The 23,970-nt window shown below is 43.5% G+C and overlaps 1 protein-coding gene across 2 annotated transcripts; it reads right to left on the bottom strand.

Moving 5' to 3' along the window:
* Positions 1-23,608, bottom strand: LOC126185179 (protein obstructor-E). 2 transcript variants are annotated; one of them, XM_049928031.1, is made up of 5 exons: positions 23,452-23,608; positions 11,819-12,028; positions 10,846-11,034; positions 8,918-9,128; positions 1-593 (listed from the first exon to the last, which is right to left on the bottom strand). In XM_049928031.1, the coding sequence occupies exons 1-5, from the start codon at positions 23,492-23,494 to the stop codon at positions 533-535; spliced, it is 714 nt and encodes a 237-aa protein (XP_049783988.1). In that variant the 5' UTR covers positions 23,495-23,608; the 3' UTR covers positions 1-532. The 2 variants fall into 2 exon arrangements, with proteins under 2 accessions (XP_049783988.1, XP_049783987.1); XM_049928030.1 differs by having other exon boundaries at positions 1-1,510; positions 23,452-23,607.
* Positions 23,609-23,970: the final 362 nt, after the last annotated feature.

Below are 23,970 nucleotides of genomic sequence, written 5' to 3'. Positions count from 1 at the left end.
TTGTGTAGAATGATGTTTTATTTACAAAAACGCAAAAGTGACATACATACACTTCTGTTTGTGGACAGTACACTTGATTTAATGTTAAATAATGTGTAACAACAACCTCAAATAAATGGGAATTTGTATTTGAGCAGACGCTGAATGATAACATTCTTTGAAATCTCAGTTTGTTCTTTTGGAGGGTACAATATACATCGAAAGTCAGCAAGCACACTCACATTCGTATATTCAGTTTACGTATAGGACTTTAGTAATTGTACGTAGAACTTTGCATAATATTGTAAACTAAATTACAAAATCAGTTACATTGACAATAAACTTGTGCACTAATTTCACCAAACTTTTCTGTGGATTTCGGTCTCTCCCGTTCTCAGTCCTCACCATTAAGAAGAAGAAATTCTCGACGGCCGTTTCAACTTCGGGCAGGCGACGACACGCACGGGTAGTCGCCATTCTTTCCAACGTACGCTCCACAGGAAAGTGGCGGGAAGGTCCTCCGACACGTGTAGCTCCGGACGTGCTCTTACGTTCACTTTTTAAGTCCCAGGTTCTTGAGTGCCTTCAGGTCTAAGTCACCGTAGTAATCTTCACTGCACATTTATGTAAAATAAAGGTAATATTACTCGAGAGATTTCGAGACACTGCTCGCAGGTCCTATTTTTCTTTTTTTTTTCCTAAATGAATTCGTTCACGAACCAGGTTTTTAATAATAATTTTAAGAAGTATACAAGTTAGGACAGTCCCCGGAAGAATGAAACAGTAAATGGACAGTGCCCAGAAGAGTGTAAAAGAGTAAATGCCAGAATAGTTTTCATCCATCAGAGAAGTTCAGTAGCAAAGGATAATTTCGTGTTAGCGGGAGTCTTTTTGTTCTTAGGAGTTGGTGCCGAACATTGCCGTCACCCGAGAAGGCGGATGCCGAATTAAGAAGTAAGTTTAATGCTACGTACCCATTTTCCAGGCGCTGAAATTTTATCGGAGTCTTATTTGTGGGTAAGTGAATGTTGTAAGAAATATGGCATCAAAAGGAGATGGACAAATTTACGAGTTTATAAGGGGAGAGAGAGGACATCTGCGAAACTGTTCGTCGGTTACAAATAGGGGGGTACTCGGTTTTGGATGTCGGATGTAGTATTTTTCAAAAGTGTAGTTGCAGGGACAGTGAAGGCTCTACGAGCTTCCGCCTGTGAAACAGTTTCGAAGCGCAGAGAACAGAGAGACCGCTGTGGAGTGTGGCGTACCAGAGTCGGAGTGGCGACGGCGGCTGCGGGGCAGGCGCCGGGTGTGGGGCTGGGGTACGAGTGAGGACAGGGAGCGGCGCGCTTAGGCGGCGTCGGAGGGCCGGCCGGCGACGCCCGGCGCGGGCGGCCTCGGCTTGCCCGCCTTCGGCTGGCCTCCCGCGCGGCTGGACGAGCCGCCGCTGCTGCCGCCGCTGCCGTTGTTCAGTCCCGCCAGCAGCTCGCTCTTGCGGATGCTCTTCAGGTCCAGGTCTCCGTAGTAGTCCTCGCTGTGGGACGCCGTACAGTCGGCTCAAAGCGCATGCATGCACGTGCTCTCCTACCGCGCGGCTCACAATTTGTGCTCACACTCGCGATTGTTGTTTTCAATCTTTCGATTACCTTTGGCCGTCATCACACGGGATGTGGAAGCTAACGTGGACTACATCTACATCTACATTTATACTCCGCAAGCCACCCAACGGTGTGTGGCGGAGGGCACTTTACGTGCCACTGTCATTACCTTCCTTTTCTATTCCAGTCGCGTATGGTTCGCGGGAAGAACGACTGCCGGAAAGCCTCCGTGCGCGCTTGAATCTCTCTAATTCTACATTTGTGATTTCCTCAGGAGGTATAAGTAGGGGGAAGCAATATATTCGATACCTCATCCAGAATCGCACCCTCTCGAAACCTGGCGAGCAAGCTACACCGCGATGCAGAGCGCCTGTCTTGCAGAGTCTGCCACTTGAGTTTGCTAAACATCTCCGTAACGCTATCACGCTTACCAAATAACCCTGTGACGAAACGCGCCGCTCTTCTTTGGATCTTCTCTATCTCCTCCGTCAACCCGATCTGGTACGGATCCCACACTGATGAGCAATACTCAAGTATAGGTCGAACGAGTGTTTTGTAAGCCACCTCCTTTGTTGATGGACTACATTTTCTAAGGACTCTCTCAATGAATCTCAACCTGGTATCCACCTTACCAACAATTAATTTTATATGATCATTCCACTTCAAATCGTTCCGCACGCATACTCCCAGGTATTTTACAGAAGTAACTGCTACCAGAGTTTGTTCCGCTATTATATAATCATACAATAAGGATCCTTCTTTCTATGTATTCGCAATACATTACATTTTTCTATGTTAAGGGTCAGTTGCCACTCCCTGCACCAAGTGCCTATCCGCTGCAGATCTTCCTGCATTTCGCTACAATTTTCTAATGCTGCAACTTCTCTGTATACTACAGCATCATCCGCGAAAAGCCGCATGGAACTTCCGACACTATCTACTAGGTCATTTATATATATTGTGAAAAGCCCCTGTGGCACGCCAGAGGTTACTTTAATGTCTGTAGACGTCTCTCCATTGAGAACAACATGCTGTGTCCTGTTTGCTAAAAAATCTTCAATCCAGCCACACAGCTCGTCTGATATTTCGTAGGCTCTTACTTTGTTTATTAGGCGACAGTGCGGAACTGTATCGAATGCCTTCTTGAAGTCAAGGAAAATGGCATCTATCTGGGAGCCTGTATCCAATATTTTCTGGGTCTCATGAACAAATAAAGCGAGATGGGTCTCACACGATCGCTTTTTCCGGAATCCATGTTGATTCCTACAGAGTAGGGTTTCCAGAAATGACATGATACGCGAGCAGAAAACATGTTCTAAAATTCTACAACAGATAGATGTCAGAGATACAGGCCTATAGTTTTGCGCATCTGCTCGACGACCCTTCTTGAAGACTGGGACTACCTGTGCTCTTTTCCAATCATTTGGAACCTTCCGTTCCTCTAGAGACTTGCGGTACACGGCTGTTAGAAGGGAGGAAGTTCTTTCGCGTACTCTGTGTAAAATCGAATTGGTATCCCGTCAGGTCCAGTGGACTTTCCTTTGTTGAGTGATTCCAGTTTCTTTTCTATTCCTTGGATACTTATTTCGATGTCAGCCATTTTTTCTTTTGTGCGAGGATTTAGAGAAGGATCTGCAGTGCGGTCTTCCTCTGTGAAACAGCTTTGGAAAAAGGTGTTTAGTATTTCAGCTTTACGCGTGTCATCCTCTGTTTCAATGCCATCATCATCTCAGAGTGTCTGGATATGCTGTTTCGAGCCACTTACTGATTTAACGTAAGACCAGAACTTCCTAGGATTTTCTGTCAAGTCGGAGGAGGACGAGTTTTATGACGTCATAACATCGAATTCGAGGCCCGTGAGAAAGGCCGTGGCGCGTACGTCATAGCACGTGACAATACAGGTCCTACGAGTGCCAGCAGCCGTCTCCGGCGGGGAGCAAAAAACTATTTCAGACGAGTTGACTGCGCGTTTAAAGGCACGCGAGCCCTCGATAACACGACAAAGTTAGGACATTCACCTCTTCAATCACATACTGATTTCCCTAGGCCCTGCATGGAGCCGAGTGTTCGCGATGTGTAACGGACGAGTCGACTAGTGTGATGTCACGAGTTCGTTGCGGGGCCTGTGTTTCTCGTGGGCCCCGGTGACATTTCACGCTGTGTAGCATTCACGTGCGTGAACAACACAGTAAGTCCCATCGGATTTTGTCGAAATATCAACCAATAAACTTCTGGATCGGTCTCTACCCAACACGAATGCAGCTCATCAAAGTTAAAGTGGCCTATTTTGCGGTTTTTGTACAAAATCTTGCAAACTATGAAAATGTTCTGCTTGAAAGCATCGGCACATCGCAGATGTATAAAAACGCGTCATTTCTGGCAAGATTCGTTATAGCTAAAGGTCGGAAACAAAAAAAATCTCAGGGTGTCTTGCTCGAGCAATTTCTGTGTTCGTCTCCGCAGCTGATGTAGAGACGAACTTGAAACATGTAGAGACTATCAACTTAGAAAAACGAATTTTGATGACACTGTGTCCCGTTCACACGCAGCATAGCTGTCAGTGTGTCGGTTTCTCCATTTCAGAACCTATGTTTCATTTTAAAATTTTGAATATAGCTGCTGTTCAGCAACAATGAATGCGAATGAATGATCTGAGAAAATCAGCCAATCAGTTGCAGGTATAAGGGTTTATTAAGAGCCCTTGACCATGGTTTCAACGACTGTAAAATTGTCTTCTTCAGAAGTACATGCCGGCCACGGTGGCCGAGCGGTTCTAGGCTCTTCAGTCTGGAACCGCGCGACTACTTCGGTCACAGGTTCGAATCCTGCCTTGGGTTTGGATGTGTGTGATGTCCTTCGGTTAGTTAGGTTTAAGTAGTTCTAAGTTCTAGGGGACTTATGACCTCAGATGTTGAGTCCCATAGTGCTCAGAGCCATTTGAACCATTTCAAAGTACATGGACGCGTAAAATCACATATTGGCGACGACACATTTCAAAGAAAAGAAACGTCAAGTTACATGGTATGCGTAACCATCGCATGACAACAGCCACATACGGATTGTTGCACTGCCTTTAATTCCACGTATATTTTAATGTGACGAATTTTACGCTTGGCCCAGCTCCAATGGGAATGTTTTTTTAATGTATTTTATTTGGTTTTACTGATGGTCACATGTACCATGTTACTTCACATCAGCTGCTTTGATCTGAAATTTATCGTCGCCAATATGTAATTCTACGTGTCCATGTACTTCTGAAGAAGACAATTTTACAATTATTGAAACCATGGCCAAGTGTTGGTAATAAACCTTTATACCTGCAACTGGTTGGCCGATTTTTTCAAATCATTCACTACGTTCAGTTCCTGGTTGGATATATTATTTTAACTTGCCTCGAATGTTCTAAACGTAGTTTGCTTTCCCAATATGCGATCAATGATGGTTTGTCAAGGAGGAAATGGAATATTACGGAAGTCAATCTCTTCGTCGCATGTTACTTTATTAAAATTGACTGTCGTTTTCAGGTTTACATTTATCGTCAGATCTAAAAATTACAGCAGCGACGTATAGGCGCTAAGTCAAGCGTCCGTTTGAACCTGGTGAGCGCCTTTTAATCTACTGATGCCTTCGCAGTATTCTTCGAGATATTCTCCGGTAATAAAGTTAACGCAATTACTTGAGGCGTGTCAATTTTCGGAAGCAAGAGGTGTGTGTCTTGGTACACAAGATGTAGCCGTAACTGCTGGAGAGTGCTACGTCGCGGACCACAACTGGCGAACACATCCAGTGTGATAAGTTTCTGAGTGTTCACCGACTGCGATGAAAATATCATTTGCGTCCACGTCCCATGTGAGGAAGGCTTTACTCAGATACCTTTCAATCGCGAGAGCTGACGCTGCGTTTATCATCGTAACCTGAAGTGTAACATACATCACAGCTAGTGTTCGGATTTTTCCGAAGGGAATTTTTCACTGATGCAGGCGCCGCAAATCGCTGGGAAGTGCATAGCAGAGGGATTTTTTTTTTTTTATCGTGGCATTATAATCCGTTCTAATCGCAGACGGAATGTGGGAAGGGTGATAGGTGTGAGAGTTACCACTAATCTAGTTTCTGTACAGGTGATATATCTATGGGACTGCAAAATATTCGTAAATTCCGATTTACATACAGGTTCTTACAATTTTATACACTAGTTTTCGTTAGATATTTTCCTTAAGTGTCCGACATTTAAGGTCTCAGAGCGAGAGTCAATTAAGCCTGTGGCTCTTCGCGTTACACTTCTTTGGCATACCTCACACTTGCAGATTATTCCAAAATAGGTCGCAGAAGAATATCTTTCATGAAAACTGCAATTTGCTGCTTTCATGCAAGTTGTGTTTCGTATTCCCACATAGTTACTTCCAGGTATATCGCCGGGATTATTTCTTTGGCTAGTGTACTAGCGATTTCCTCCCCAGTCTGAACTTGTGTTCCGTGTCAAATAAACTCGCACGTTAAATCCTAATCATCTTTACTTCCTATGTATTTTCCGAAATTACTAACTACAGTTATGATTCCTCGATCGTATACTCTAAGGTTAACTCATAAATACGTTTCGTGAAATTCACAACTTCACATTTCTCTATACCAAGAGTGATTTGCAAATCTTTCCACCAGGCTGATACGTTTCCGAACTCTGATCAGACGTTACTACAACTTTTTTAGAGGATAACGCCTTCTCATTGATAACAGCGTCATCTGTGAAAATTTTGTGGGAGAAAGTAGCTCTAAGTCTTTATTACAATATAGCACTAAACAATACTGGCACTCTCACACTACCGGTTCTCTTTATAATAAGGCATCGATTGCGTCTCTCATTCAACAAATTGGAACATCTTTTACTCTTATCTGAATTCGTCAGAAAATGCAGCGAACCAATTCCGTCTTAGAAGTTTCCGTTATGTACTACGAACAAAATGTATTTCACCACAAATTGTGAGCCGCACGCTAGCGTATTTGTTAGTAGGAACACACACTTATAAATTTAGTTTGAGTGAGAGAATTATTAATAAATCACACATTTTAATGCTAGTATTTGCTTCAAGAGCTGTGAATTCATAGATGTGCAAAGAAAAGACAGCATGCTACTTCATACATTGTTCATCTCATGTTTTTAATGAATGTGTTTAATAGTTTTTGCCCTTTTTGTAGTGAAATATTAGCAGGATATAAAAGTACCATGTTACTTGATAGGTTTTACTTCTGGAAGTTAACGAAGAAGTGTGATCAGTTATAGAAAGTGCGAAAGTTATCTTAAAGTGTAATTTAAAAGTGGATTGAAGACACAACTATACAAAATACAAACAGAAATGGACAGGTTGCATTATAGTAACATTTTAACACAAAATAGTATATAAACATAAGAGTTAAAAATTCAACTCAGCAGATTGCAGTAAAATGAATTTTCTTTCCACTTTTTAAGATTGGAATCTTAATACTAGACTTGTGGAACAATAAAAGTTTTTTGCTAATAAAATTAATAGATGAAATAGGACCTAATTTTTTGTAACGAATATAATGAACAAAAACATTCTCATAAAAGTTATCTCATTAGTTAAATAAAGATTTAATGGGCCCTGAGAACAATGAAAAGGCATTTTTGTTAATTTTTTCTGTTTGTATCCGAAACCGTTGATGATACCTGTCTTCTACTACTTGTATCGTAAAATACAAAAACTTCTTCGGTGTCCAAAGTACATGCCATAATGCGCGGCATAGAAAAAATGTTGTTTCTTGAGGCTAGTTTATCAAGTTCCCAGTTGCTCTAATAACGGTATCCTTGACACAAATAATTAAACTGTTAACTTCTAATAGCTCTAAAAATACATTATTTTAAGGTGTCAGACACGCTTGAAAATTATAGTAATCAGGGCGAAATGGTGTTTTTTCTTAAAAAGAGGTTATATTTGTTGAAGGAAAAAATCTCTTTGGAGGATGCCCTACTGAATTTATTCTACCTCAGCGCAGTTGTTTGAAAGTTGTCAACAGAATTGCGTGCTGCTACTGGCTATGAGGGTGAAACAAGTTTCAGGAAGAATTTCCGTTAGTATACAACAGTAATTTCTGTGGATATGGTTACGATAAGTCAAACAACAACTCATTAATTTAGCTACTATTACCGTGGAAATAACAGTTTTGCAGAGTGATGCATTTAGTCAGAAAAAAGAAAAATTTCACGAGAAGTTCGGCGCTCTTTTTACCATTTGTTTGTTTCACTTGATCTATAAGTTAGCATTTCTTTGCTGTACGAGTTACCGGAATCTTATTAGTCAACATTATTAATAATAATTTCTTAAATTTAAAGACAGAGGCAGTTATCTTTGCTGCTTATAGATTTTTTTCTGTCCAAAGGATTCACAAGTTTTGACACTTTCAGTTTACAATTTCCATGTGCCAAATTGTTAATGATTTCTTCAATAATTGAATCCTCTGTCCCACTATATATATATATATACTGTCCTCTGCGTGCACTATGTTTTTCTTTCTATTTTTCTATAACGTGGCTGACTTTGTACGGTCATGTTAAATGTACCCCACTTTCTTTAATAATGCATATGAAAGTTTCACCTGCTCTCGTAGCTATCAAATGTTTTTTTAGTATTTATTTTTCGTACCAGACACCATTCTGAAACACTAGGCAAATGAACTTCGCAATGTATGGCCTAAGTGCTTACTCCAGACAATCTTACGGCTGATGCTAGACACCTTCAACATGGATAATCTTTTGATTCACATAGTCTAGCATCCACACTGAAGTCCTGTGAAAGTTCTTTCACTACTGTGATCAATTTTAAATTTACTGTGACTTTTGTAGAAGTCTAAAAACTGACTAGTTAATCTGGTTGGTGTCATTTTCTTAATACGCACATAGCATTTTAACCTGAATTTTTATATGCGAAAACATATTGGTATACTTTTTAATTTCCTTATCTCTGCTTAGTCGGTTTGCTCCTTATTCACTGTAGTTACGGCCTAAAATATTCCTGATTACTCTTCGTTTCCTCTTTCGTCTCTCTTTCTGTTTAAAATAAGTGTTTCGGTCCAGCTTAAATATTTGAACTTAATAATAATTTGCTATTGTTTACCGAAATGACTCCTTTCAGCTATAAAGTATAAAAATATGGCGTTCCGTGCAGAGAGAAGTGTCATTCTGCAAGTACTATGTGCAGAAATACTTCAGCTAAATGACGTGTTTCGTTATCACGTTGAATTCGCCTGTGCTCTTGTCCTTTGTATGTCGAAGTCTGGCAGAGATATATTTATCTTTTACTAAACCTTGCGAATCACAAATTTAGGTTACTCACCATCCGGGAACATCTTCAGGGTCCTCACAGTTGCCCGAGCCGTCGGAGTCTCCGATCTTGAAGACAGTGCCGATGGGACATCCGTACTCACGGGCCACGCCCTCCAAGCAGACGTAGTATTTTCGGCAGTCTTCGGGATGAGCGTGCCTCGAGAAAGATCCCGCGTTCGCAAGTTCTCCTGGCGCCGGGCAGTTGAATCCGTTCGCCACTTCTGCAACACACATCTCAGTTTCTTACCTTCCCTGCAACAGGCAACGCGTAGCGCGTCATATGCTTCCTGGACTTCATCGACATATTCCTTGCTTCTGTGTCGTTGACACTAGATCAAGTGACAGCCGGTCAAGACACACCATACTTATTTTAACTTATTGCCACTCTGAACAAACACAGAGATCAAGAATTTCAAGTCACGTAATCGAACTTGGCTTTTCAAGAATAGGGTTGGGTTGGGTTGTTTTGGGGAAGGAGACCAGACAGTGAGGTCATCGGTCTCTCGGATTAGGGACGGACGGGGAAGGAAGTCGGCCATGCCCTTTCAGAGGAACCATCCCGGCATTTGCCTGGACCGATTTAGGGAAATCACGGAAAGTCTAAATCAGGATGGCCGGACGCGGGATTAAACCGTCGTCCTCCCGAATGCGAGTCCAGTGTGCTAGCCATTGCGCCACCTCGCTCGGTTTTCAAGAATAAAAAGACAATATTTTGATATCATCTGAGGTGGAGCTGATGGATGTTGTTATTTTACAGTCTGTGCACGAAAAATGATATCAACAAACTCTGAGGATTTAACGTACCGTCGACGGAGAGGTCATTAGAGATGGAGCCCGGTCTCGGGATTGGGAAGGATGGGAAACGAAATCGGTCATGTCCTTCCAAAGGAGTCGTACTGGCATTCGACCTATAAGCGATTTAGGGAAATCACGAAGAATTTGAATCTGGATGGCTAGACGGGGTTTTGAACCGCCGCCCTCGCGACAGAATTTAAACCTTGCCAAGTAGGTGGGTACATGGCTTTCCTCCTTTCAAGATGAGTTAAATTGTGTGGGACGTAAGTTGTCGTGAAACTTTAAAATCATGTTTACTGGCTTCGATAGACTCTAAACTCCAATTCTCTCCTCTCCCTTATCCCCAACAACCATTTTTTAAGCACGGTTGCCGGAGATCACCGACATCCAGAAGTCATTCTCAGTGTACTCCTCAATACGTGGCACCTGTGCAGTGATAACATTATGTTGCAGAATATGCTGACATTTTATTAACATCCACCAGAATACATTAACTCGTACGCCAGGCTGGCAATGCACATAGATGTGTCTAATGGGATTGTAGGAGGAATTTTCGTTCATGAAATGAAACAGATGATCAGTATTATGCTCTATTGTATGTGTATAATAGTGAGTTTCACAGAGTCTGTCCCAGTTTACCGAAAAGAAAGGACAAGTCACCTTATAGGATCTTCCCGTACACTTCCCGTTTGAAAAATTGTTGCATTTAACACATACGAGTGAAATGTGTTGAGGTGGAGCAGGACTGTTAGCTACTACGATGTATTTAACTATTCAGTACTTAAAGCAGAGAGGGGAGATTCAGTGTTCAAATGAAGTTATAACAAGGAAAAAACATTTGAGATACGTAAAGAGTCCAACAGATTTCCTTTCGTTCCTGTTTGTATCCGGTGTCTGCAAAGTGTGAGGTAGCACGACATTTGGTAATGCCGTGGTTAAGAGCTCACTCGAAGCCAGTATGACAAAGTGATGACAATATGGGGAGGCAATATGATAAATAAGTCCTTGTAAACGTGTTACCTCGATCCTCTGCGAACATCTGTTACAAAGTGAGAGTGCTTCATTGTGTGGACCATTATAGCTGAGCGGCGTTCGCAGTGAGTTTGTTGTGAGGCTATGTTAGAATTGCATGGTAGCACTGACCTTCGATCTTGCATTCTGGCACTTGGTCGGCCCACATGCAGACACGCGCATCACGGTCGTATGCGAGTCCCGGTGAGCACTGGTAGCGGCTTGCTTCTCCGTTCCAGCAGTTCCAGAAGACGTCGCATTTGGCCTCGTCGGGGAAGATTCCGTACAGGCGCGGGCAGTGAGGTGCGCTGATTGGTGGTTCTAAGAACATCGATACAAAAGGTGCTCCAGACAAACTTAAAAACTTAGAGCCTAACACGCATAGTATAACAAAATTCAGCAAGTTTTCATGGCCGTTGTCACTGAAAGTAATGTCTTCTCAGTGACTGGGCCGCGTCATATTCATCTTCAACTTCTTCAGATTCGTCGTTCAGCAGTAATTTTCGTCGAAAGTCTTCTGGTATCCCCAGATGACTGAACACTGAACCGAGTGATCAACCACCTGCGGACGTCTGAAGATTATTGACGAAGATCCCTGGAGAGGGGTTGAAACGCCGAGTTTGGAGAAGAAGTTGAAGAGGAATATGAGGTGGTCCTATCATCCAGGAGAATTTAAGTTCAACATATAGGGAAAATATAATATATAGTCCTGCGTCAGTCAGCTTTGTGACTGTCGTAGAATTATACTTCTTTCATTTTAGTCAACAGTCGCGGTCCTCGCACCTTAGTCTATAATGGATATAATTGTTATTCAACGTATAATATTGATTACGGTATTCAAACGTTTCAGTTTCGTCACATCGAGTCACGTTACTAAAGTGACAATTTTGGTGATTAAATACAGCGAAAATCTAGGAATTTGCTAATATGACATAGCCTGACAATCTAGAAGATTCGATAGGAGAACGAGAAGAATTAAGAAACATTATCATTGTCGTTTTTTGTGTTGAACCGTCTTACTTTTGCGATTGTCTCAAGCGACAAAACTACTTTTTATTCCTCTAATAGTTCTAAACAATGTAAGAAGTGTCACTGCATTACTCACCAAGTTGCGTGCGCTCGTTACACTCGACGTTGTGGATATAGTCGCAGTTCTCGGTGAGGAACTTCGAGTCGGTGGCGTCGAAAGCCAGTCCGTTGCCGCACGTCTTCAGCTCCGCGACGCCGTTGTCACATTTCCAGTATTTGTCGCATGACCGACTGTGTGGGTAGAATCCGTAGTCGTCCGGACACTTGAAGCTCTCCTGGGCGGTAACTGTAATCATAAGAAGAATGCTGTTACAGACTGCAATCGCAGTCAAGAAAGGGTACTTGCAAAGATTAAGCTTTTTTGCTATACGAAGAATGGGCCTCTGTTGCACATTTCTCTATGTGGACGACTAGGAATACTTCAAAACTAGGTGCTTCGTAAACTGGTGGTAGTCGACGAGGTATTAGACGAGGTTTTGTGCATTGAAAGTATGAAGGAAGTAGCATTAGGCTTTAACGCCCCGTCCACGACGGCGCCGTTACTGACGAGGCACAAGCTCGAAATGAAGAAATCGACCAAGGAATCATGCCGGCATTTGCCTCACGATATTTAACGAATCCACACAAAAAAATAAATCTGGATTTCAGGCGAGGATTTGAACTGTCGAAAGTATTGAGGTGTGACGCTCGTTCCATGATTACATTCCGCTGTCGATTGAAAATGACTGAAGATAGTGTTTTGATACTGATTTCTTTTATTACACGGATTACATGAGGTATTTTATTTTTAAACTTGGAAGCGCCAACTATCTGAATTTAACACCTAATGTGAGAGTGAAAGGTATGGCGCTGTAGTTTCCATAATTTTCAGGAAAATCCTTTGCTGAGTTGAGTTGCTGTTGAAAGGTACCTTGAGAGTGATGGTGAAAGGCTGATCGAGTGCAGTTGTGGTACTTGTGGCTCATAGGGTCGAAAGGTTTGTTTAGGCGCATAAATGGAACATTTCTATCGCATACTGTTCAAGATAGTGCTTACTTGAAACTGCCTAAACTTTTCTAGGTGCGATCGGAACAACCGCGACAATATTGGTGTCTGCTTTAGGAGCGTAAGGAAGTCCCGATCCAACAGTGTTCAAACTAACAGGCACAAGCATTTCATGCCAAGAATCCTATCTCCTACATAACTGTGTCGCAATGATATTCTATCTACAGCGAAGTTGTTCACTCCAAATGTTGTTGTGACAATCTGGTTAGGCTTTGCTTCGACTTGATAATTCTCTACTGATCGAAACCGTTAGCACTGAGAATAAAAATAAACAGCTGATGGTCATGTGCATTCTAGCTCCACCATCATTAGGAGCATTGAAGGGCGTTTTAGCCACGTCACACCAGCGTTACAGTCGGAGACTGCTTCGGCAAATTATGCAGAACGCCACGAGTGTAAATGTTTAAACTACGCGTTTCAGGAACTTCGTCAGCGGAATCGAAAGCTTTTTCAGTATCAAAAGTTTCAAGATTTGTTACTGGGCGTTACAATTTGGTATATTTGTAAGAGACGATTTGCAATACAGCTAGTTTTAATTTCACATTTTCTATGCTTTTTTGAAAATGTTTTGCATATACAAAGCATGTCCTTCTCAGCCACCGATACAGATGTGTCGGAACGAAATTCGTGTTAATGAGCTTTTGACATCATTCTTTCACTGAAAATTATACTTTTTCCGAATGGAATGATCGAAAGGTACAGTTTGCTTCACAGACTCTGAATATGAATTTCGAGTATGGTGGAAATAATCTCTCAGTTTGAAGACTAGGAACCGTGTAAACTGAGAAGTAAAAACGAGTAAATTAAAACGCCACTTGCAGGCAGACGATACATATTCTCGGACCCGAACAACACAGATGCTCAGAGATGTTGCAGCACATTATAAGCGGAGCTGAAGTATCTAGCGTTTTACCGCGTTTCTAGTCAGTGACGTTCTTCAAATTTCATTGTAAGCTAATCGCCCTAAGCCAGTTACTTACACCACTAACTGTTGGTCACGTAACTTTGTTGATGTAATTAACTTTTGTGATATGGACTTCCTGGCAGATCATATTTGTATGACGGACGAAGACTCGAACTCGGGACCTTTGCTTTCGCGGATAAGTGCTCTACCATCTGAACTACCCAAGCACGACGAACGACCCTTCCTCACAGCCTTAATTCCGCCAGTAGCTCGTTTCCTACCGTCCAAACTTGGCAGAAGCTCTCCTGCAGACCTTGCAGAACTTTTGTGACGCTTTACTACATTTTATAGTGTAAAGAAGGTATTCGTGTTTTGAAGGTTAATTTGATCAGAGAATACACTTAATGAAACTCGGTTGTCACTAATCTATGACTGTGAATCCTTCGTGACGCTACCCGATCACTGATTTCTTCCTGAAATGTTATCCCACGTTTTTTCCACGAAAATATAGCGAAGCAAATCCGTGGTGTAGAACACGAGCGTTGTGGCGGTCGAAGAGAAGGAAGATCTTTATTTCTGAATGCGGTGGTAAAAAAAATAAAAAATAAAAAAAATAAGAAAAAGTTCTAGCGTTATCGCAGGGTCGTGGAAACGCTATCGTCTTCTCCTACGTGCGAATGAACTTTCGTAAACTGTTTAATTTTTTTCTGCGCATCTTAAATGCACATCTCCTTTGGTTGGTTAGTGATGAGAGACTGGACCCGCATTCGGGAGGATGGAGGTTCAAATCTCCATCGGGCTATTCTTATTTAGGTTTCCACGGTTCCCCTAATTCGCTTACGGGACGGTTCCTTTGGAAACGGTGCGGCCGATTTTCCCTCGTCATCATTTCCCAAACCGAGCTTGTGTTCCACCTATGATGGCCACGTCCTCGGCTGGGCGTTAAATATTAATCTTCTTTCGTTGTCGAGTGAAAGCCCCAAAACAGGAAGTGTGAAACAGCGAGTGAGAAGTTATATCCAGGATTCACTTCTGTAAGAGTTTAGCGATATATCAGTTCTGTGTATGCAACAAAATACAATAATTTTATTTATTGCGTTTCCATGCTCTCGGAAGCGAAGCAGGAAAGTAGTTGCATGGAAGTTATGCGATTAACAGCTGGGGGCAAACTTTTGTGTTTGACGCTTTTTCAGCTGTCACTTTTACAGTTTGTTTTATCAAGCATCTTATCATTTGGCCTGATGAGGGCGAGTACACTCTGATTCGAGATCTTTCCCATAGCGAAAAACCTTAGATGGATACCAGGAATCGAACCGACGACCTCTACGTTAGTAGCCAAGAACGCTGGTCACTTGACCACGGAGGCAATCTGTGGGGAGCCGGCGGCTGCCGGCGAGCGAGAACGAGGGAGTGCGTCTCGTGAAGGGGTTGACCTTCGGCCTAGCCAAGGCCGCCGACTGTTTCCGGTTTCACTCACATTCGTAGCCTTCCACACCTTTTTCCTCGGCGCCATGGTACAGATCTAAAAAAAAATCACAAGGAAGCCGGTGCTTATTCGCCTTCTGAACTCTGATAATAACTAGCATAGCGGCTAAGTTTCAGGCTATACAAGCAAACGTCCAGGGTTCGACTCTCAGTTAGTCGTAGAATATTTTCCGATAATTAACACGCTGACTTCCAAAGGCGTTAAATCTATGTCAGATAACCTGTCGTGGTTTATATTCCACATTATTCTGTAGACTCCATTACAGCTAGCTGTATGAACCGGTTCTAGCCCATAGGAAGGCATAATATCTCCACTAGGACCATGGCTAGTAAAGCAATGTGGTATTCAAATCCGGCTTCAGGTTGAGGATAGCAGTGTTCCAACAACATGATCCACAACATGTATTTCTCCTGCTTGTTAGCTCAGTTTTAGATACTGGCAACTTCGAATAAATACAGAGGTTTGGTGACATGACACTATATTGGAGAAACTGGAGTCGTACTGGGCAAAAAAAAATTTAAAAATCTGTATTCTTCCCCTACAACATTTCAAGGAATACTGCGGCTGTTACTGAGACAAGGTGTTGTGTGACAATGTTCCCAAACTTATTCACCTGAGACAACACCCGTCTCGAGTGAACTACGATGTCGATGATGGAACGTCAAATCCGAGGGAAACGAAATTGAGAACCTAACAAAAAGCAAAAAGGCACAGCAGCTAGCTAGTATCTGAGATCTATAATTTTCTTCTTGACTTAAATGTTTAAAAAGCAGCAGCTAGTCATTGTGAAAACGTGGGGCTGCAAGTAACATGTGCTCGCCCATTAGCAGAATAAAAATAAATTTTTACACCAGCATCTAACAGTTACTTATCAGTTGCGTAAATTATTTCAGACCTAGTAGAGTGGTGATTAATACAGCTACATCTTTCGCGAGACGTTCCTAATTTGAGAATAAAATTTAGAGGCGTGTATAACTCTTTAGCGTGTATTAAGCGAGTTGTAGTGGTTAAGGCACTGGAGTCTCATTCGGAAGGAGAAAGGAGGGGAGACAGGGGTTTAACGTCTCGTCGATGTCGAGGTTATTGGAGACAGAGCAGAGCGCAAGCCCGGAAAGAGAAAGGAGGGAAGGATATTGGCGTTGTGCTTTCAAAGGAACCATCCCAGCATTTGTCTTAAGCGACAGAGAGAAATCACGGAAAACCTAAATCTGGTTAGCAGGACGGCGATTTGAACCGCGGCCCTCCCGCATACGAATCCTGTGCGTTACCGCTGCACCACCTTGCCTGGTCACTCGGAAAGAGCGGGTATCAAATTCCTGTTCGGCCATCGCGGTGTAGGTTTTCTGTGGTTTCCCTGAATCGAGTAAGGCGATTTCCGGAATGCTTCCTTTTGCAAGGAAACGGCCGACTAGGTTTTCCATCCTTGGCTCATCCGTTCTCGTGCTCAGCCCCTGATGTTGGCGTCGACAGGACGCTGGACTCAAATCTGCCTTTCTACCTTCTCCCACCAGAAACTGGACAATAGGGTCTAGACTATCATGACGACGAAGTGAATACAAATTCCACGCTTTTGCCTCTTCTCAAGTCTTTACCTGAATCCTCACAGTTTTGTAGGATATTATTCTTCGAATGAGACACACTCTGTCTCTATCTTCTCATTAAATTTCTTTCTACAGGTGAGAAGCACCTGCCTCTGCGCACATCTGTGGAAGGAAATCAATGGAGCTCAGATTGACCCGTTCAGAGCTAACGGATATATTTGTCTTTCCTCTCGATGCTGTTGGTGGCTGGGGAAGATCACGAAAAGATTGGCAGTAAAGGCTCAGCCCAGCTACGATGATGCTGTTGTAGCCTCAGTCTTAAGACGCTGGTCTGCATAACTCCTGCAAGCTAAGTCCATCTGAACCTGTTTATTGTATTCAAGCCATGGTCACACTATTTTTACACTTCCCTCCAGTTCCAAATGCATTATTCTTTGAAGCCTCAGGATGTGTCCTATCACAATATGAATGAGGATTTCACTTCGGCAGACCATTACATGAATGGTTACAGATACGAGTATGTATAGGATACTGTACACGGAAAGATACGGAGTAAGTCTCTCTCTTCTAACGCCCACATGTCTAAAAATAAATTAATCGAGCTCAGATTTTCCTGTTCGGAGGAAACGGGTGTATCTGCTAATCCTTTTAAAAGAATTACGTTTTGGCAATGGTCGTGAAATGATTATCAGGAAGGCTCAGTCAAGCTGGGACAATATGAATTCACACTCTGGCTCAGTGCACCATGGTTCACTACCCACGTTAAACTATAGGTTCTCCTGTAACTGGCTGGCTAAGTCAGTTCAAAGGCTGGAGGAAGACAATGGCATAGCACCTCCAACAGGATCGTGAATAGTAAAGCATCCCTTTGCCCCATTTTCTCAGAGCATTTCATGAATTCTTACACAGTGGATACCGTGCGCAATTATTTCATTCCACAGGAGAAAAGCTCAGGTCTTTGGAGAGACCAGGATGACCAGTTCAGAGGTAATGGGAGTATCTACTTTTCCTCTCGGCAGAGCTACCGGTTGAGGAAGGTCGTGATGAGGTTACCAAAAGAGAGACAATCCAGTTATTCCATGTCTTTCTCGTCTTAACTGGGCCAGACCGGTTTCAGAGCAGAGCAGCACACGGCCAGAGACCCACGGCGCGAGCTGAGCTCTGGGATGGCGGCGACAGCCGTTCGCAACCCGGTTTGGAATGCGTGGCCTTGTGCAGGCAGCTCACGCCATTGGTCAAGAACACGCGGCCAACGGCGCTCCTCCTCCGCGATGTGCCTACGTGGCTGCCGCAATCCATAAGGCAGCCACGCCCCAAACCGCCACGTATCTGCGCTCCGTTCCTTCCATCTGCTAAAAGAACCTCGCAGCTCAGGAACTAATGCTTTGCAGTTTTCCCCGAAAACGATCCAAACGTTTTTCTGTCCATGTCAGTCGACATAGCAAATACAATACCGTACCTCATCTGCCGAACCGGGCATTAGACAACACGACCTCAAAGAATTAAAAAAAAAAAAATCATACAGAAACTGAAGACCAACCAAAAGGCCACGCCAAACAGTAAATACGTTATACGTAAGAAAAATGTAAGCTGCAAATTGTGCGCATGTAGCATGGAATACGTTGGACAGATCATAAGAATTGTTAAACAAAGACGTGAAGAACACAAGTATTACTTTCCTCCCAAGCAGCCAACTAAGTCCGATATCGCCGAAGACTGAGAGCTAAAACGAAATACGACGATGGTAGTATCTTGGTGCAGGCGCCGAACTTTTGGGACAGTGTAATACGGGAGCAATCGAGATTACAGTTGCGGATAAATTTATTAACAAGGACAGAGGCTTTAGTTCGAGTAAAGCGAAGGATACAGCGATAGATTTACTTGAATCACGCCGCAAAACTTACCAGTGCTCCCTCGAATCATAGCTAATGTCTGCTATGCTTTTTTGAGAGAAGGACATCATTGTCTTACGGTATTTTCCTTACAACTTTTTTCACGGTTTGGCATAGCGATTTGGTTGATCTTAAAACAAATTTTTGTGTGACTGTTTCATTCTTTGACTACACTGGTAAACAGTTGCTATGGCGAAGCGAAGAGCGAAGCGTCTCCCCTGCACCATTTGGTTCGAATCTTAACAGTAAGTAGTAGAAGTAGTAGAATCTTCAACATTATAGCTCGACGCTCAGATTGAACTGTAGGTAAATACTGTATTAAGCGCGATAATTATTCGGTGGTCACGCCGATTTCTTGAGTAGTCTGATAATTTGTCACTCAGTTTACAAGTCCTTTAGCTGCGATCCAGTCCATTGTGACTGCATCCGCGTGTTGTGTAATAGTGGTAGGCCTACAGAAGTTGGTGAACACTCCGTAAGTATCTGGTTTGAAGCCCGAAGTGTATGCAGCGTTCATAAGTGAGCGGGCGATGTATATGGATGGGACTAGGGCAGGGCTGTGTCGACATTCATGCCGTCAGAGCGGGTGCAGATCGGTGCTGGTGTAAGGGCTGAATGCACGAACGAAAGCTGCTCTGGGACCACACCCTGTCGAGAAAGCTGCAGGCTTTCACTTTCCGCATTCCCCGCCATGTTTATTCTCCACTTCTACTGTCATTTACACGCCCTAAACGTTTCATAAGCTACTTCGCACGAGCATTGTTGGCACGCCACACGTGTCGCAAGACAGCGTACTCACAACGAATACGTACAAACTTGTCGGTACCTTATTATGTCATTGTATTGGGTAACAAATGCAATGCTTACGATTTTGTTTTGAGCAGATGGTAGTTAGTTATATCTTTGAAGCGGCACTCCAAAAATATCAGATTCGCTGTTTAATGGAACGTAAATGTCTGAACATCGTGTAAGGGTATGAAATGGATCGACTATATACGCTCAGATGTGGGTAAAACAAATGGTTGGCTGCGATCTGCAGTCCGTCTATTACACCTCAAAATATGGGAGCTGTATCAGGTAAGACTTGAGGGTGACAACGATCGTATACAAAGGAGGGCGCTGTGAACGGCCACAGGGGTGTTGACTGGCGAGAGTGTGTAACAGAAATGTCAGAAAATGTTAACTAACGAAACTCGATAACGGGCGCCGTGCATCTCGCGAGAACCATCTCAGGAAACTTCAAGAACCGTCTATCAGGGCTGGAACTACGAACATCCTTTAGCCTCCTACTTACCTGTAGCGTAGAGAACGCAAAGATAAAATAAGGCAAGTAACAGCTCACGATCTGGCGTACGAGCAATCATTCTTCAGCGACTGGAACGGACGAGGCTCTAATATATGGTACAATAAAGCACCCTCTGCGACACACTTCACGATGATACGCAGAGTATAGCTGTAGAAAGAAACGCGGTAGGTAAGCGAATGGTATGGTGGACGTCTCGTGCTACACTAAGCGGCAATTTGCATCAGTGTCTGTGCATATTCTTTCCTACAAGGAGTTCTTCCACAGAAATACGTATAGGCTCTTGTCGGAGCGAGCGTAGCAATTTCTCACACAGTCCCTGCTCATGCGCGAAAAAGGCGGTGCTTTCTAAATCGTCGAAAGTATGCTGTAAACTCCAGACAGTCAGTCTGAAATAATGGTATTCGCTAAGAAGAAATATTTCCCATAAATAAAATGTAAAAATGAAAAGGCTGTAGATGACAATCTGAAGACTAAAGATAACAGGAGATAAACTGTGTTCTCTGTCACATAGCCCCAACGCTTAGGTCAGATACTAACGTCTATATTGCAGTAAGACTGGCTGACTCGATCGCCCCCGCTCCGCAGCTGGGGCACAGCTTCGAGTAGTTCCAACAACACACGAAATTTCATCACGAAGTGAAACCGGTGTTCGACTTTCTTCCGTGTTGGGCAGGGCAATACTTTCACCGAATCGTTACATGGACCGTTTGTAAAGGTCATCGAGTCACTCCCTCTGATGCAACAAGCAGCCACGGCTCGTGCCCGCCTGTCAAGTGACAAGCACAAAGTGCCGACAAAACGAGCTCTTCTGTCATCGGAAAGAATTCGAGAGAGTCACGTACCAGGCCTGCTGCACCACTGCAGGCAGCTTCAGCGGATCTGCGGAGAATGAACTGGGATAAATCGTCGCTCATATTTGTCTGAACCGGAGCGATTGCGAAAATTAGTCGTTTCTGTAGCGTAGTTCTTGAAGCGTTCGAGTATCATACGCTTAAGTCCTTCAGGTACAGAAATCAGGTTTTTAAAGGCTACAGCTGCTGAATTTTCGGTTCAGAAAGGTGTTAAAACGACATGGTGCTCCGAATTGGTAGTACATGGTGTGGCAATTGTCAAACCTGTTGCCGTAGGCACACTTGCTTATACTCAACAAAAAAATTAAATGAATGAAGTTCTTTGCACATCAGACAGACAGCTGCTAGGGTGTTGTGCTACCTAGATACGCACTAACAGCGGAGCTGGAAGAGAAACACGACCTGAATTTCTGTGACCCGCATGTGGGAGAAATTTAACAGCGAGAGTTGTTCCAGCGTGTGGGGCAGTGAAGGGACAGACGAGGAACGGCGCGCCTTCTCTTGGGTTTCAAATCAAGACAACAGGATTAGCCGCTCCCTGTCAAACCACCGCTACAAAATCAGATTCACATGCTCTCTAAGCTTAAACTTGAAGGTTGCTATTTGTTATAACGTCAGGCAATAATGCAGCTAAGCAGATGTGAAGCCACGACTGTTAATATATGTCCTACAAACAGAAACTCCATCTCATAATTGCAAATAGATAACCATAATGGGGCAGCACCAATAACTATTCAATAAAGACGGTCTATAATGATGCCCTATTTTGAGCTTAGTCTGTTTGTTAAGGCAAGCAAGTTAATTTTTCCGTTGCGTGTCACTGGAGACTGTATCTACAACAGACTCTTTCTCTTCATTTCTAAGAAAGAAAGTGAACTATCCTTAGCGGCCCTAAGCCAAAATTTCTGTGTAGAAACGCTCAGTGTGTGCATATGTTGTGTCACCTGCTCCAGTATTCAGTTCTAACACCTGCATCCAGTTGAGACATGGCCCAATACTCACCTGGACAACGAAAAAAGCGATCACATTCTAGTCTTATACAGTAATCTAGAACTTATTTTGTGTCGTGAGAAAAATATCATGGAGTTAGTGTACAGTCCAACAGAAATAAAAATAAACTTACAATTCTAGCCGTAATTGTTTTAGAAAACACTTTTCTGGACCCGCCTCTTACTGATTCTGTTCCAACTTATCCACAAGCAAGCAGTAAGAAGACTTCAACTCACTTATTACACCCAAGCAAACTGCGAACCCTTTGCAGACAACGCCCTCTTTTCTTCAGTCAAAGCAAGAACTGCGTAGTTTTCTAGAAGTCGGGCTTGATTAGTGTTGTAGTAAGAACACAGTAGAGAGAAAGGCTTCCGACGACGATTACTGGGTGGACATAAACGTAGTACGTAACTGTCACGATTCGACTTCTCATTTAGAGCTTAACGTAACTGATCTAAAAAAATTCGCTTAGCAGTAGCCAAAGGAAAGGCGTTAGCCTACTCGGTTGAAATGATCTGACGCGGAAGCTGTCGTTTGTCTTATTTAAGTTGCACTGAAGGCTCTCTTTCTCTCATCAGGAGTCGACGGAAGCCTGGGTGTGTTGCAAAACACGCCGCTTTCGTCTCACACTTTCCCCGGACAATAAAGTGCGCTGCCAGTGATCTACATTCCGGCGGGCCGTTCCAGCGATACTTTTTCAAACACTTCCACGCCTATTTCTCTGTCACGCTTGCACAAAACGTTCATTTTTATCTCTGGGTGAAAGTAGACACAGTGTTCCACTTCAGTTGTTGAGCTGGAACGGTTTTGGACACTCGTCGAGGGGAGATGGTAATTAAGCTGTTGAGGCTAGTAAGATCGCTGCAGACTGCAGATATTCTCTGCAAATGACGTTTACTCGATCTTACAATGCTGCATCATTGCGTAAATTAAATGGAGATAATCTACTAACATCCTGAAGCACCGAGCATATCAGTTGTGTTCAAAATTACGTATTAGAACGAGAGGAGTAAGAATCACAGGTATCTTAGGAATTAAAGGCATTGCGAGTAAACACTTTGGAGTAAACATAAAATTTAAATCAATAGTTACTGTGTGCATTTTTTGAAAAGTTACTTTCTGTCCCTCAGAAATGACTTTTATCGGTTTTACTTTCAGTATCCGGGCTCCCATGGTCTCAAAACATTTCCAAGGCAGCCCTTTAAATTTTAGTAAGATACATTAGATACTAGTTAGAAGCTACTTTCGACAGATGGAAGACAACTCTGACACCTGTTGTACTTTGTACTAGAGTAGGCGAGCCACGATATCTGGGAGGTACGGGAAGAGGAGTAGATAAACAGATCTACATTGGCCCATATTACCATCCAGAGATCTGTGGAAGGCCACAAAAATTGTACAGCCGACATTTTTTCCATTTTTTCCATAACAGACTGGCGAATTTGAATAGAACTTGATAGATTTTCGTCCATAGGACGTAGATCAAACGAAATTAGTATTTTCTTGCTAGACAAAGAATGTAGCGACAACACCCGAAATTTTGAGATACAACATCGAAGCTAATAGCTTAAAGGTTTATAAAACGTCCGAGAACTTGTCGCTGTGTCTAGCTGTGTCTGGTAGGGTGATTGGTAGTGTAGGCAGGCCGGAACACGAGAGCGACAGAGACGATCCGCAGGAAGCACTGGTACGTACCCGCGGCGGCGGCGGCGAGCACTAAGACGCACAGGCGGAGCATGCTGATGCTGAGGGCTGGCGGCACACTGGCTTACTAAAGGCTGCGGCGGCGCGCAGCCCGCTTTATACCCCGGCGCGTGACCTACTCTGACGCGCGACACTTTCACACCAATCTTCCGTTCCGGCCGGCGCGTTTTTATCCGAGTAACCTTCGGCGTGGCGGTGGCGGTGCCGACGCTGGGGGAGGCCCAGGTAGCATCCCCCTGTCAGATGGCTCCCGCCAGCGGGACGCGCGCCCTCGCCCGTCTACGTCACCGTCGTCAGGGCCGGGCGCGCTGCTGAACCACTGACGGCGACGGGTTCTGCCGCAGCCGAGCTCAGGAAGGCCGCGAAAACGTGAACGCCCTTGCATTTCCCGTATCTTCGATACGCGCTCATCACGGGAAACTGTGTTATTACCGACGGCACCACTATCTGACCAAATGTATTCGGAACCTGTTAGTGAACATTATTATGAGATGTGTCCACCCTTCTCCT

Source organism: Schistocerca cancellata, chromosome 4 (assembly GCF_023864275.1).
Source record: "Schistocerca cancellata isolate TAMUIC-IGC-003103 chromosome 4, iqSchCanc2.1, whole genome shotgun sequence".
In the NCBI taxonomy this organism is placed as follows: Eukaryota; Metazoa; Arthropoda; class Insecta; order Orthoptera; family Acrididae; genus Schistocerca; species Schistocerca cancellata.
The sequence above is the reverse complement of the archived record's forward strand: the minus strand, read 5'-3'. Positions and strand labels throughout refer to the sequence as shown.

What these genes read in the sequence shown, in the direction of transcription:
- LOC126185179 (XM_049928030.1), bottom strand. Translation starts at nt 23,494, where the DNA reads ATGCTCCGCCTGTGCGTCTTAGTGCTCGCCGCCGCCGCCGCGG. An exon ending in GCTCGCCGCCGCCGCCGCGG is followed by an intron (nt 12,029 to 23,451) that starts GTACGTACCAGT and finishes TTATGATTACAG; the next exon opens with TTACCGCCCAGGAGAGCTTC. An exon ending in CCTGAAGATGTTCCCGGATG is followed by an intron (nt 1,511 to 8,917) that starts GTGAGTAACCTA and finishes GGCGTCCCACAG; the next exon opens with CGAGGACTACTACGGAGACC.